Source organism: Fistularia commersonii, chromosome 24, assembly GCF_037954325.1.
Source record: "Fistularia commersonii isolate RoL2024-O1a breed Wild chromosome 24, RoL_Fcom_v1.0, whole genome shotgun sequence".
Taxonomy (NCBI): Eukaryota; Metazoa; Chordata; class Actinopteri; order Syngnathiformes; family Fistulariidae; genus Fistularia; species Fistularia commersonii.
Genome location: NC_141307.1, coordinates 1,803,621 through 1,818,551, shown reverse-complemented (window position 1 = coordinate 1,818,551; position 14,931 = coordinate 1,803,621). Strand labels below are relative to the sequence as shown.

Sequence of the window (14,931 nt, the reverse complement as noted above, 5' to 3'; positions counted from 1 at the left end):
GACAAAACATCCCAGAAATTTTTGGAACACACTACATCGCCGACGGCGACGGAACAAACCGAAGGGCCCTGAAGAGAAAAACCTAGATGCGTCAACGTAACACAAACAGACGTCTATTCTATCTCCACACACACACACACACACACACACTCAGACATCACTCCCTTTAAGAAAGAAAAAAAAGAAACATCTGCAGGCGCTGACCGGGGTTAAGTCATGTTATGATGTGTTGTATATGCAGCCAGTCATCCAAGAAAAGAAGGGATGGGGGGAAAGAGAGAGAGATGGAGGGCGAGCCGAGTCGCCGCTCCTCCGAACAGGAAAACAGGGCCATATGGCCAGATGTCTCCATATGTCCCGCCGCGGTTTACGTGAGGTGAAGCCGTGCGAGGAGTAAACAAGATGAAAGCGGCGGCGGCGGCGTGGAGAAGTGGGGCGTCGCAGCCCAGAGGTGAGGAGAGGGACGTCTGCAGAGGAGCCCGATGGCAAGCCTTGCTGTGCGGGGGATGTGGGTTGGTCGGTCGGGGAGTTAACGGGGTCGACGGAGGGTTGACGAGAGGTTAGTGATGGGTTACCGACGGTTGACCGGGTGAAGCTGCCCGGGAAATATTCACTGATCGAGATGATTGAACATGTTTCTTCTTCTCTCAGCACGCCCGTAGATGCAGGTCAGCGGTGACCGCATCCAAATAAAACAGCTGATGGGATTTAACCAACTAGTTAACCCGTCAACCGACCGACCGTCCCCTGGTTTGGTGATCCGGCTGTGAAAAACAGGAAGCCATTCAGGACGCGGACACTTTCTCTGAAAAGTAACTCTTTTTATTAATATCTTACAATCCTTATGTAATTATTTACCTTTGTCGGCGTCACTTTGCTTGGCGAATGTCACTCGACAACAGACGGACCGACAGAACCGAAACCCCCGGGAGGATTTGTTTTTTTTTCCGGAAGCAGAGTCTGTACACAGCGGAGGGATTCACATTTGGGGTTCGGACCCCCCCGCCGGGAAACATGGCGGGGGTCAGAACCGTCTGTCGGGAAAAGAACAGGTCTGTTTGGCTATAAAACACTAAAACAGTAAAGAAATGGTCGCGGCGCCGGTGGCAGAGGCTCCGCCTCCTCCCGTTAGGCTCCGCCCTCTCAGCTCCACGGACGCCGCCTCCTTTTCTTCCGGCAAAAATTGAAAACCCATGAAGGTTGAAATGAGAAGGGCCTCGTGTCCGGTGACCTTTGACCTTTATTTGAACAAATGACTGGATGGTGTTGCCATGGCGACTGGAGTCAACGTTTTCCTTGTTTGTTTTATATATATACATATATATGTATATTTCCACATATATATATACATATATAAAAAAAAGAACTAAGAACTCTTATCAAAGGCTTCCTGAGAAAGAAAGTAAGGATCTGCCCGGTGTGAGGAGGAGGAGGAGGAGGAGGAGAGGCCTCCTGCTAGATGTCTCTCCACCGCTCTCCTCCAGATGATCCAGAGCCGATGGGGAAACTTCTACACGAAGCCGCTGCTTCAAAAGTCTGAAAGTGTGGATGATTGGAGAGGATGGCGGTAGATGTGTGGAGCCGGTGGGCCGAGGAGATGAGGGAGCGCGGAGGTGACGACCCCTCCGGTGAGTCTGGAGCCTCCTGGGCCTCCGGCAGATCTTCTGGGTCCGTCCTCCAGGTCCTTGGCTTGGTCCAGTGGGTGCTTCTAAGCTGGAGGGGAGCCGGAGCCCCGAGGGCCTCGGAGGACCTCCACTTCCAGCTGGTGTTGATTTCAGTGGCAGTTGTTTTTTTTAGGGGGGTGGAGGTCCTCCGCTGGTCCTGACCAATCAGGGAGGAGCTCTGTCCTCCAGACGTCCTGGAAGGAGGACCTCCTCACCAGGAACATCCCGCTTGTCAGAAGTGCTAGCTTGGCTTCTCAGTCTATGGAGGCAACAAGATGAAGAGCTTCTGTGCAGGAGGCGCTCGCTACAGGACGTCAGGGACACACACCTCCGCTTCCCAGCGACACACACACACACACACACGGGACGCCATGACGGCTGAGGATGTTGGTGCTTAAGGGTTGCAGAGGTCCTCCTGAGGAGATCTGCTCAGGTGTTAAGAGTCCTCAAACGTGGCTTCTGGCGAACCTGGAGGTGATTTAATCCGGATTGGCGGGGGTGACCGGCGTGGAGGCGTGCGGAATGTGGCCCCGGCTGGAGAACGTCCTGGCGCGGAGACGGACCAGGTCATCTTCTTCAATCATCTTTGGCTTCCTCGCGGGACCGTGTTCTGTTTTCTTAAAGCCGAGGGAACGCGAACATTTCTTACTCAAAGGTCTGTTTGAAGGAGAAGGCGGAGGCACCTTCCCCGTGAGATAGAGGGGGTTTGGAGGTGGAGGAGGTTCGGGGTTCCTCGCTCTTTGGCCCAAAACGTCTCCTCGCCGAGGTCACGTCCTGGAATGTCAACGGCGGGAGGAGCGGCGGAGGTTCCACTCGTCCGTCCGTCACTGCAGGTCTCGGTCCTCCAGGTATCGGTACTCGAAGGTGAAGCCCTCCTTCTTCCGCTGGCCCCACTTCTCGTAGTCGAAGTAGATGTAGGTTCCCTGGGGAGAAGAATCACCGCTGAGTGAGCCGTTGGTCACATCTGGCCCGCGAGAACGTCTCAAAATAAATAAGTCAAACGTGTGCGTTGACCATAAACTACATTTCGATCATGCTACCCGCCAAGTGCCAGTTAGATGGCACTGAATCCGCGTCAATGCCATTTTCAACAAGTGGAATTGAGAAATACAAGAAAGATGGGACGGAAAATGCGTGTTTGTGCTTCAAGGTTCGTCTTTTGTGTTACGAGGCGGCGTCGGTCGTCGAAGAGTAAAATCTACCTCGGCGGTTTCACACCAAACACGGAGCTAAGTATGCTAGAGTTAGCCTTCCGGAAAAGCAACGGCTACGACGGCAGCGGAACGTGTTCATCTGCAGCAGTGAAAGCTAGCTTTGGAACGGAGCAACTAGTAAACATCATTTTTTTTTACATCTATGCAAATGCATGTGATATGTTGAGTTGTTTAACATTAAGGAGTCGTTACATTTATTTTACATGACGTTTCTACTGTTAGTTATAGAGGCCGTCAGTGAAAAAGAGTTTGACATCCTTGTTCTGGAAGCAAACATCCAGCATGGGTTCTGAGGACTGTGAACGAGGGGCTGAAGGTGTTTTCCCGCTCTGTGCCTGACTGGACACCTGATCTGGTCTCCATGGAAACGTGTCTCCTGGAGGCGGCCTCCATGAAGCCCTCAAACTCGCGCACTACGTTCGACTCCACCGGCCTGATCCAGACCGGCAGCCGGTTCCGGTTCTCCTCGATCTACGGGTTTGTTCTGCGGGTCCTCCGAGGGAACCCGGTTACCAGGTTCTGGTCGACCTTCACCGGCACGACCTCGACCCGAACCCGACCGGCCCGGACCTCCGCCCGCACTGACCTGCTCGAACTCGTCGGTGATGGTCTTGGGCTCCTCGTGCCGCTGGAACCACATCATGTACTTGGTGTGGAACCTCCACGACTGCTTCTTCAGGGCTTTGGCTGCCAGATACTGGGCTTTGGTTCCCTGAGGAGACCAGACACTCCGTCAGCACCCTGTCAGCTCGGGGAGGAGAAGGACCAGAGTCCGGGGACGAACCTCCAGGTAGTAGAAGATGAAGAAGAGGGTCTCCGTGGAGAGCCGCTGGTAGAACTCCACCGTGTCGGAGTGGGGCGGCGGCACCTGGTGGTGGAAAGGCAGGGTGGGGCACGGGTTCCTCATCAGGTACTGCCTGGAGGGGGGGGGAGGAGATGGAGATGGTTCAGCAGGACACACACACACACACACACACACACACACCTCTGATCAGAGGCGTCTTTTTTAATTTGATTTATTTCAAGACCTTAATCTCCAGCCTTAAAGAAGAACTTTCTTCTCCTCAAGCCCCCCCCACCCCTGTGTGTGTGTGTGTGTGTGTGTGTGTGTGTGTGTGTGTGTGTGTGTGTGTCGGTGCTGACAGAGGGGGAACAACAGGTAGCGTTTGGAGTGTTTGGTTTTAAATGTCAACAGTTCCTGCGTGGGCCGGCTGCTGTGCTCACTGCCTCCGTCTCTGCTGGCTAATTGTGGCGCTGCGTGTGTGTGTGTGTGTGTGTGTGTGTGTGAGACTCTACAGTTAAGATTGGTTTTCATGCTCTGCCCTCCCCGCACGTCCAAACATTAACCACCGAGCTTTACGTTTGTGGATTCCTCCCAGAGAATCTCCCTCATTTTCAGACTTGCTGGACTTCACGGATCCTCCTCACCTGATCCTCTCCGAGTCAGACGGGTGAGGCATGTGCGTCCACACCGCCTCCTCCATGGCCTGCTGGTAGAGCTGGTCTTTGGTCAGGGGGACGGGCCCCAGGGGACAGACCCCCAGCGACGGGGGGATGCTGACCTCCGAGAGCGAGGTCCCGGCGCCGGGGGGCCCGGGAGGAGGCGCCGCGCTGGGGAAGATGTCTGCAGGGGGAGCAGAGGGGTGAAGGTGTGAGGAAGAGACACTCCGATGAGCCGCTGCGGATTCTCAGCTTGTGTGTGTGTGTGTGTGTGTGTGTGTGTGTGTGACCTGGGGTGAGGTGCAAGGAGGGCACGTCTCCCTCCATCCCTGAGCTGAGGGTGGCTCGCTCTGCCATGGACTTGAGGCTGCTCAGAGGCTCCTGGGCCTGAAGGGAGGGCAGAGACACACACACACACACACACACACACACACACACACATGCACACACTGAGTGGAAGTAAATCAAAGAGACGCAACAGTAACAGACTAATATCTGCAAAGTGATTCCTGCTGATTGTGATTGGATATGATATTGACGACTGGCTGATCAACAGGTTTCAGGCTGGAGTTTGGAGGAGAGGAAACCCAGAATGGGTCTGGGAGTGTTTGGGTGGACGAGATGTATTTATGTGTGTTTTCATATTTTAGAGAATCCCACGCCGGACAGAAAAAGCCTCTGGTTCTCTCCTCCTCCTCCTCCTCCTCCTCCTGTTTGTGTTTCTCCTTTCAAATTTCCTGCCTGCGTTTGTCCTGAGCCGAGGCCGAAACAAAAAAAAACAAACACACACTTGCGATATCGCTAATTTTGAGGAGGGTCTTCCTCTTTCTGGTGCGAGTGCGAGTGTGAATGTGTGTGTGTGCAGCATGTGGGCACCTTGATGCTGTCGGAGGGCTGGGAGTAGGACAGCGGTCCGTTCAGCAGGCCGCCGCCGCCGCTCGCCGTCTTGGCCTCGCTGTAAGACGCCGGCGACAAGGAGCTGGAGAGGCTGATGGAGCCCAGCAGGCTGGGACCCGAGTCCTTACTGGGGGAGGAGGAGGAGGTCAGCGCCCGAAGCTCCACAAACACAACGAGCGACCATCTCCGGATTCTTCTCGGAGCCCTCATACTCACGGCTGATTGGCGGCGGAGGTCAAAGATGAGGTCTGGCTGCTATGCGATTGGCTGACGCTGGCGAGGGCCGAGTCCGCCGCGCTGTCAGCCACCACGGCGCTGTAACCTGGCGGGGGGAACAGAACTGTCCTCATCTTGCCGCGCCATCTTCCCGTTCCGAGACGGCCGTCGGCGCCCGCCGGACCCCCCGATACTCACTGGTGCTTCCGTTCTGCTTCTGCTGGCTGGCCGGCCTGGAGGAGAGCGAGGCTCCGCCCCCCAGGAGGCCCCCCGCCGGGCCCGGGCCCCCGCCGTTGCTCCCGATGACGCCCACGCCGCTCGCCGGCGCCATGCTCCCGACGGGGCTCTGCGACAGCAGCGAGGGCCCCGCCGTCGCCGACGGGCCGGAGCCCAGGCCCAGGATCCCGGTCGGCGCCGAGCCCAGCAGGCCCCCCGCCGAGGAGGACGTCGGGCCGCCGACGGCGCCGAGCCCGCTGCCGATGGTGCCCAGGCCGCTGCCGGTGGCGGCGGTGCTGACGCCGCCGAGAGACGCCAGCAGGGCCGAGCCCACCGCTCCCGAGGCCGCCTGCGAGTACGGTGCCGGCGTGGAGCCGGACAGGAGGCCGGCCACCGTGCTCAGGGACGCCGGCATCCCTGACAGGCCGAGGCCGGCGGTGATGGCGGCGGACATGGCGCCTTTCCCTAGCGACAGCCCCAGGCTCAGCCCCAGGCTGTTGGAGGTGGCGCCCGGCCGCGGCGGCGCCTGGGAGCTGGAGGGGAAGGGCCCCGGAGGGCCGGCGTTGGGCGGGGAGGAAGCGGGGTGGCTGTTGGCCGTGCCGCCGCTGAGGTTGGAGGTCGGCGCCGCGGACGAGGACGAGGAGGAGGAGCTAACTGAGTTCTTGGGCTGCAGCGCTGCCGACGGGTGCGGCGGCTGCTGCGTGGCGCTGCTGTAGCTGCCCGTCGACGTGTTGGACAGGAGACCCCCGGGGAGGCCCGGGTGGCCCGTGACCCCCGAGCCGCCGCCGCCGTTGCCGGCGATAGTTGCCATGGAGACGAGTGAGGATGAGGTGAGTCCCGAGACGGAGGAGGACGACGAGGAGGAGGACAAAGAGGACGAGGGGTTGCCGTTCTTCACGGGCGACTGGAGGGAAAATAAGAAATACCAGTCGACTCGCGTCCAAGGTGGAGGGCTACGGCAAAAATATGGCAGCGGGAAATGCAAACGACAAGCCAGAGAAAGATTGATTGATTGATGGATCAAGAAAATCGATCGAATTGAAATGTGAATCTGAGCATCCCTCGTTCCCCACTGGCGCCCCCTAGTGTTTGAAATATTCAACTCATGAGAAAATACCTGGCTGACCTCACTGTCCGTCGAACGCACTCTCTTCTTGTCATCTTCTGAGTTTTCCTGGGGACACGTGCGCACACACACACACACACACACACACACACACAAACACACACACAAATGAAGCTGTTAAAGCAGAGAAAAGGGCGGCTGATGAGCGGGCAAGAGGAGTCTGTAACAGGAAGGGGGCGGGGCTTAACCGGGACGGGTCACCCGTCAATCACAGGGCCGCCGCCGATGGCGTCCTCAGACCAGAGCCGAGCCACTCTTACCGTAGTGCAAGTTGCTGGTGACGGGGGGATGGGCGAGGACGAGGTGGTGGAGGTGGGCGTGCTGCTGGAGTGCTGGAAGATCTCGTCCTCCAGGTGCGAGTGTCCAGGAGGGGAGGTGGCGACGAGCGACTGGGCTGCGGGGCGGGACAGAGATTACTGCTGGATCGGGTTGGTTTAACTAACCACCACTCAACTAGTCCCGAGCCCCACGGGACTACACGGTTTATAAAGTTCATTCATTCACTTGTTTGTTTACCGACGTGGCCGGGAGCCAATCACGGCTGACACCGGTGGCGAGGGGCGGGGCTTAACCCGGACAGGTCAGCTGTCACAGAAACACCATTCAGACCCTCGTTCACACCTACGGAGGATTTCTACTGTTTTTAGGACGAGACTTCGAGCTCTGAGGCAAACATTCATGTCCATTTTTGGGTGTGTGCACTCAATGTGTGCCTCACACACACACGCACACACACACACGCACGTCCGAGAGGTGTGTGTGAGTGGATTGACAAGACATAAAAGGTCTTGCGCTCCTTCAAAATGGTGCCACAGGAGCCGCCCATCGGCCCGTCTGATTCAAGGTTTGACCTGCTGTTTTCAGCGCCGCGAAAGGGCAGCAGGTTATGTCGCCATGGTAACAGATGAGAAGGTCATTGGGTCTGGTTATGTGTGTGTGTGTGTCTGAGATCTTACCAGGGTGGAAGACATGGACAAATTTTATTTTGATGCAAATCGATGCAGTAATTCTTGTTTTGTACATTTTATTTGGAACTTCAATCAGAACTCTTTATCTTTGTGTTACTTTGTAAGATTGTAAGATGTGTGAAACCGTCTCTACTCACGGATGTCTTCCAGATCCAGGTCATCGTAGAGAAACTCGTTCTCCTCGAAGTCTGGATCCTGCGAGGAGTCCAGGTAATACTCCACGTCGTCCTGTGGGCGGAAAGGGGGCGGAGCATCAAGCGAGGCCTCCTCCGGCGGCAGGCAGCATCGGGCGCCGCGTTCACGCACCTTGATCTTCCTGACGGCCTCCACCTGCACCGAGTCGTTGTCCAGCATCCTCAGGATGGTCTCCAGCATCCGCACGTGGTACCGGTGCCTCTCGATGGACTTCTTCAGCTCCTCGATGCGATCCTGCTTCTGCAGGAGGAGGGAGAACGCAGACGTGAGGAGATCTTTGTTTTGGGCCGTGAACCTGCACCGCCTGCCGGCCCTCCGCCCGTATTATTCATGCAAAATATGGCATCTGTGTGTGTTTGTGTGTGTGAAGGGGCTCACAGCTTCAATATTTCATGGAACAAACACCACAGAAGAAGCCGTCGGACAATTCCATCGCCGTATCCATCGTCAGCGATCTCTTCCGACGCCGCCGTTTCAGGTTCCTTATTATTCCGACTTCTTTATCATTACGGCAAAACCTCAACTTCCTAACTTGATTTGCTCATATATCAAATTAAATTTCCCCGTTGTAGTCAATTGAGACGGTTAATTTGATTTTCTGTCTAACTTACGGCGGAGCCCTGGCTGCTAGCGGAGCCAGTCGGAGAGCGAGAGGCGGCGAACCCCGCCGGGCTTCCATCCGCAGCTGAGGCCGAGGCCGAATCACAGGCCGGCGCCGCGGCGGCGGCGGCTCACAGCCGACGGCGCGAGCGCTGTGATGTGGCTTCACAGCGGCGACGTCACAGGGGACCCACGGGAGCCCCTGCGGCCCCACCAGGATGTGGGCGGGAAGGGGAGGTGGAGCGAGAAGAGGAAGAACGAGCGATCTCACCTCCTTGTCTCCTTTCTTCTTCCTGGTCTGGACCGACAGAGACTCCACCTCGCTCTCGAACTGGTCCACCTGCATGTTCAGGGTGTCGATGGTGCTCTGGAGGGTCGGAGGTTAGAGCACCTTCATCAGTAACGGATGATTTTGTTTCGAACTTAAATGTGGAGGACACACACACACACACACACACACACACACGGCGGCGCTCACCGTTAGCCACGTCCCGACCTCCTCCTTCTCCCTCTGGGCCGGGTCCACCTTCTGGGCCAGACCCAGACCTTCTTTGGAGTAGGCCTTCGTCTTGGTCTCCCGCTCCACGATCTTGAAGCGCTCCATTTGCTGCAGGACGGCAACACACACACACACACACACACACACACACACACACAAAGGCGACTTGATGATTTCTCCAATCCTACAATGAACCATCTTCTCCGGCTGATTTCTCGGCTTCCAACTTCTTTGTAAGCTAACGTTTTCTTGTGTCTTTGCAGAGCTAAACATACGAAAATGTCAGAAATGAAAGATATTAAATGACACTCAATAACTTTAAATTTTAGCTGAGTTTTCTCAGCGTCGGATCCCAAAATATTCCCCGGACTTTCCAAACCTTTCCCGGCCGTCACTCACCGTCTCTATGAGTTTGCGGTTTTCCACGAGCTGCCTTTTGTCCTTGATCTCATTGGACGCCACCCACGTCTTGATCTGGTCTCGGAGGCGCTGGGTGAGGAAGAGGAGGAGGAGGAGAGGCATGAGGGGAGTCACCGACGCACCGTTGGACTCGGGTGTCGACACGCGACGCACGCCAGCTTGGCTTGGCGTTTCGGTCGCCACGGCGACACAAACGACTTCTGGCTGAGCGCTGAGATATTTAACGCCGGCGACGCGGCCGGAGAAGAGGGTTAAATAACCTCCGGTCAGCACGCAGCCCCGCCTGCGGTCCGTCCCGAGGCGATGGGCTCCTCCGTATCGATGGATATTGATCATCGCTGATACGCTGCTGGCCTTGTGAGTTACCGCCGGGGTCAATGATGAGCACCTTTAATTTTACTTTACAATATTCCTCGACACACGGGAAAGTTTTACGCGCTGCCACCTAACTATTCCGGATCCGTAACCCGTGGAGTCTAATTTCAGGGTCAACTGATCAATAATCACACAGTTTGATTGGTAATAACGGTGTGAATGAAGCTTCCTTGTCCCCAGCGGGGCCCTGCGGGGGCTCCACCCGTCTGAGCTGCTTCCCATCAACCACCACGACCATCGGCGATGTTTTAAATCGACGACTCGTCAATAACACCTCTGTGTAGCACCTGGCAGGTTCATGAGGCCATTTTCTGGATTTTCAAACATTTATTTTATGTTTCGCCGCTTCCCTTCCCTTCACAAACCTGTAGCTTTTTAATCTCTTTCTTGAGGTCTGCTTCATATTTCTCCTTCTGGTTGGCGTTCGCTGCATTGTGAAGCTACAGAGATGGAAGAGGTCGGGGGAAAGAGGGTGAATTACAATTAGCAAACGGTTAGGAAATAAAATAATCAGGAATTTGCCAGAAAAAAATGATAATAAAATCAGACTGACAAGGAATGCCCTTCAAAACCTGCAGAAACCTGAGTTTCTGATCCATTTTATTATGAATAACGCACGCCCAAACACACACACAGACACACAACGACAGATACATTGACACACACTCGCAGGTAATTTATACCCAGGCACACAAACATGTTCACTTACAAACACGCTCTATTCCTCACCTTCTGCCAAATGTCTTCAAACTGCTCGACTCCTTCCGCTACTTTTTTCAGACATCGATCTATTTCACCTGCAGGACGAGACAAAACCATCAGCTGCACTCAGGAAAGAGGTTTCAGGGATTTTTGAAAAACTAAATCTCATTTTATTTCTCTACTTTTTCATTATCCTAAAGCCGTTTCTCTGAAGAATCCGTGCAGGCGGGGCGCCGGGTGGGCGGGGCTCGTGGCAGAGCCGCGTCACCCGGATCCGACTCACCTTGAAGTTTCCTTTTATCGGCCATGACTGACGACTAGGATGATGCCTTCATGCCGTCTTTCACTGCAGGAGGGAGGAGACACATCACAGCCATCAGGTCACAGTGAGTCTGAGGAAGGTCTCCGGGCGGAGAAGAAGCTGAACCTGGTGTTCATCACTGACGCCCCCACAATTCAAATATTTCCCCGGACCTTCTCTTTCTGGCTGTACGGCTGTGTGGCGCCCCCCGTTGGTCGGAGGCCCCCCCCCCCCCCCCCTTCACCCCGCGTTCCCTCGCAGCTGCACGTGTTCATGCTGCAGCTGCTCAGATGCGAGAGTGCGCGCCTCCCTGATTGCTCATTGAAACAGGGGTCACCTGTTGTTGCCGCGACAGCTGGAGGAATCGGATATTCGGGGTTATTTTAAAATGGATCTCAATGAAGTTCCGAGTCTGAGGAGGTCTGAGGGACGTCCTCCTCCTCCAGGAAATAGAACCAGCCCATCTGAGACATAAAGTTTGAATCCAATCTTTAATCGTTCCAACAATTTTTTTTTTTTTTTTGGCGGGGGGTTGCCATGGTTACCTTGTCCCCTGCACAAGAGCCTGTCAGGCACATATCCATCTGATCTGCTTGTGGGACAAGAGGTAACACTTCAGGTAATCATGCAGACAAAAAAATAGTTGTACCTTGACTTATGACTTTATTTTGCCCGTATATCAAATTAAATTCTGAATCATTCCAAATTAAAATGAACTCAAACGCAAATAATCCATTGCAGCCCCCTGGTTTTGATACACATTTGTGATAGGAAAAATGTACTTTCTGAATGCCAAATAATGTATAAAAAATAATAATCCATAATAAAACTGTAATAAAAGTGTCATTTAGTGACATAGTGTGTGCAACTCTTCTTTTTAAAGCGATCAAACCGTCCCCGACCGACTTTGAATGACTCGTCCATTGACGTTCTCGTTGTCTCCCGCCGCCTCACAGACGATGCTCTCGTCACGGTATCTCCCCGACAACAACTTCTCCATCTCTTCATGCACGAGTCCAGGACAAGCACAACTCACGGGTGTTTTTCCATGACTTTCTCTGCTTCACCCTGCGGCAGGTGGCGTCCCACTGTCTGCAGCCACATCGGTGTCAAACGCTCACCCCACCTATTCCTAACTCAGATCTGGGCTTGTATCACAAGGCAAGAAATAAATAAAAATCGACCGAGCGACAGCTCGTATCTCGGAAAACTCCTGCACTTGTAAGTCAAGGTTCCACTGTGGTTTAAATCCTGAGACAATGCTCTAAATTCTGAATACATTTGAGGTGAAGGCTAGACTCTAGATCGTGTCTGCTGCATGAACGTGACCTGATCTCTCCTGACGTGGCACGGCTAGAACCCTGGTGACACCTTGTACAAAAACTTCACGAGTCAATACTCGTTATGTTTTTTTGATTTCTGAGTTCCCAGCTGGACTCCAAGGCTGCTCAGATGTTGGTGGTTGGCTGGATGTACGTGACAGCGTCGACGTCAGCGGATCGTTTCGGACGCCGACGTCATGTTGTTTTCACGCTCAGCTACGAGCAAACCAAAATCCGGCATCCTGGCATCGATGTCACAACGATGCGGCATTAGTGGCCTCGACCTTTAGCGTCGACCATCCCTGCCTTCAGCTGGCATCCAATGCAGTTGATATTCAAGGTGAAAATAGCCAGACCTGTTTAAGCATCATAAGTTTTTACTCCTACTTCACTATCATGAGACTGGAGATGTGCAGAGGAAAACTTAATCTTAAATGCATGTTTGTCACAACAGCAACGGGGAGTATTTCTTTTCACAAAACGACTGACATCTGCGACATTATAACGGTTACGCCGCTGTGACAAAGGAATTTCCCCTCTGGGTATCCATCAACTTTATCTTATCTTAGTATTGTTACACAATTAAATAGGGTAGTATAGCTGCATGTCTATATTTGTAGATCTTCCACCTCCTGCGGATGGGAGGAGGAGGATGATGCCAATGTCAAGGCTAGCTTCTGCAGCACAGTAATATCAGTTATGATAACGGATCATCGGTGTGTGAACGGCAGAATTCCAGAGTAGACCTGAGTTTCTGGAGTCCTCAGAGGAGCTGGATGGCGGGAGTTTCAATGCACAAAGTACAAAACTACAAACTCCAGAAAGGCGGTTCGGGCCGGATAAACATGGATGCAGGTTACAATCCTTTACCTCGCAATTTAATTGATATTATTTTGTAATCCAAGATGCCATCTCGTCCGTGCCGACACGTTTGCAACTGAATGAGCGCGATTTCGCTGTCCGTCTTCTCCTTGACTTTTTGTTTTCAAAATTGAACCGAGCCGCCGCGGTTCCGCCGCGGACTCAGACCGAGAGCATCGGGCGCGAAGCGTCCGGAACCCGGGGGGGATGTTTATAAACAACGCGGGGCATCATCGGCGCCGCGGAGGGCAGCCGGCGGGCACCGAGTAACTCCGCGCTGAAGTTGACAACAACCGGAGCGTCGAGGGAAGGGGGGGGAAAGTTTCAGTGTTTGAGGCGGAGAGACAGCCGATTCGAGTTGAGCCGCTGCCGGCGTGCTGGGCTCCAACTCCGCGGTTTCATATTACACATAATTTGGAAAGGATATAGAGAAAGGAGGAGGACACACACATACACACACATGCATACATACATACATAAATTCAATACATTCAGCTCTTCAACTCCTTTACCTGGATTTTTTTCCCGAGTTACGATATTTTCCCTCCGTCTTGACTCTCCGGTTGACCTTCGGTGTATAAAGAAAACGGCTATTAGTAAAAAAAAATGTCAATTCTTCTCGCTAAACAATCAGTCCGCACATCCAAGATGGCTACCAGGAACACCTCCTCCTCTGATGCCCTGTTGGACAGAAGTCCCGCCTACCTGGCTCGCGATTGGTCGACTTCGGCCGCTCCCGCGTTTCTATTCGTTAGATTAAGCTGTCAATCAAGGAGGTCTGGTTTTACAACTGCCAGCATAACTCGGGTTATGATTGGCCTGTTTGGAAAGGTCAAAGGTGAAAGAAGATGCGTTAGCCCCCCCTCCACCTTCGCAAGACATCCTGGGAAATGATGTTCTCTCTGGTCTGAGCGCTTCCAATAGACTTTCTTCGCCGGATGGAGGTTTTCCAAATTATTGAGTGGCAAAGTAATGTTCGCAGGATCATCCATGTAATTTGCACCCATTTCTGAATTCCCCTGACTCCCGTCTGAACTTTAAAAGCAACTAACCCATTTAAAAGAAACTATAGTGCAAAGACCTTGCTCTGTAAAAAAACAAGTTTCCCCACGGGTACTGCCTTTTTTGGTCAGTCGATTTCATTAATTAATAAAACCAACTGGAAATTACCTGACAATGTGAAAGACACAAGCGTAATTACTTGCAAGGATTTGTTGGAAGATGCAAGGTCTCTCAGTAACGACAAAGTTGTGATCCACAAGGTATGAATGGATGCGTACCAATTGGTTTCTCTCAGGGTGGAAATACCTAAAACGGTGGCATATCATCATCATTAGTAGATCAGAGTAAATTTAAGCTGTGGAAATCCGTCAATAAAATCCAAACCCTAATATTAGTAGAATTTTTAAAAAAGCTCAATTAATGTCCTTCATTTCTGAAGAATGTACTATCACTTTTATCCACTGGGTGGCGCCTGCCTCCTGTTAAACGTGTTGCAGTCAGAGCCAGCAGTGTAGATCTTGCAAGGTCTTTACCCAAATTCTGATTCAAACTTTAAACCCCCTTTAAAGCTCCACATTAAGCAAAAAATAACTGATTTACACTTTTTTGATTTCTTGCAAGAAGTGAACTTTTACTTTGTATCAAAGTATAATTACATTCAAATACAAACTTAAATACTCATTGTAATCAGAGCCTCAGATTCATCAGCAGACACAAGACTCTGACATCATCTAGAAATAATGTAATAAGGAGGCAAATATTTCTCTCACTTTTCAAAATAAAATAAAACAAAATGTGCAAAATATGAAGGCCACTTAAGATGACCACTTTCCAAGTCAGAAAATTCTTAAACAAATTCTACACTTATGCTCAAACGGCCACTTAAATTCCCCAGTTTCCTGCCGGAGAACAA

At 52.8% G+C, this 14,931-nt stretch overlaps 1 protein-coding gene across 4 annotated transcripts; it reads right to left on the bottom strand.

The window, feature by feature from the left end:
- Window positions 1–812: 812 nt before the first annotated feature.
- On the bottom strand, window positions 813–13,664 carry LOC147219631 (CCR4-NOT transcription complex subunit 3-like). Of its 4 annotated transcripts, none has more exons than XM_086171242.1 (19): window positions 13,529–13,664; window positions 10,816–10,878; window positions 10,560–10,627; window positions 10,196–10,270; window positions 9,435–9,524; window positions 9,015–9,143; window positions 8,808–8,903; window positions 8,048–8,176; window positions 7,879–7,969; window positions 7,034–7,167; window positions 6,765–6,821; window positions 5,630–6,551; window positions 5,432–5,555; window positions 5,195–5,342; window positions 4,609–4,705; window positions 4,307–4,502; window positions 3,663–3,795; window positions 3,465–3,590; window positions 813–2,587 (listed from the first exon to the last, which is right to left on the bottom strand). In XM_086171242.1, the coding sequence occupies exons 2-19, from the start codon at window positions 10,838–10,840 to the stop codon at window positions 2,489–2,491; spliced, it is 2,739 nt and encodes a 912-aa protein (XP_086027368.1). In that variant the 5' UTR covers window positions 10,841–10,878; window positions 13,529–13,664; the 3' UTR covers window positions 813–2,488. The 4 variants fall into 4 exon arrangements, with proteins under 4 accessions (XP_086027368.1, XP_086027370.1, XP_086027369.1 ...); XM_086171244.1 differs by having other exon boundaries at window positions 5,432–5,537; XM_086171243.1 differs by having other exon boundaries at window positions 6,774–6,821.
- Window positions 13,665–14,931: the final 1,267 nt, after the last annotated feature.

What these genes read in the sequence shown, in the direction of transcription:
- LOC147219631 (XM_086171242.1), bottom strand. Translation starts at nt 10,840, where the DNA reads ATGGCCGATAAAAGGAAACTTCAAG. An exon ending in GAAGCAGAACGGAAGCACCA is followed by an intron (nt 5,556 to 5,629) that starts GTGAGTATCGGG and finishes AGATGAGGACAG; the next exon opens with TTCTGTTCCCCCCGCCAGGT. An exon ending in TCACCGACGAGTTCGAGCAG is followed by an intron (nt 2,588 to 3,464) that starts GTCAGTGCGGGC and finishes TCTTCTCCCCAG; the next exon opens with GGAACCTACATCTACTTCGA.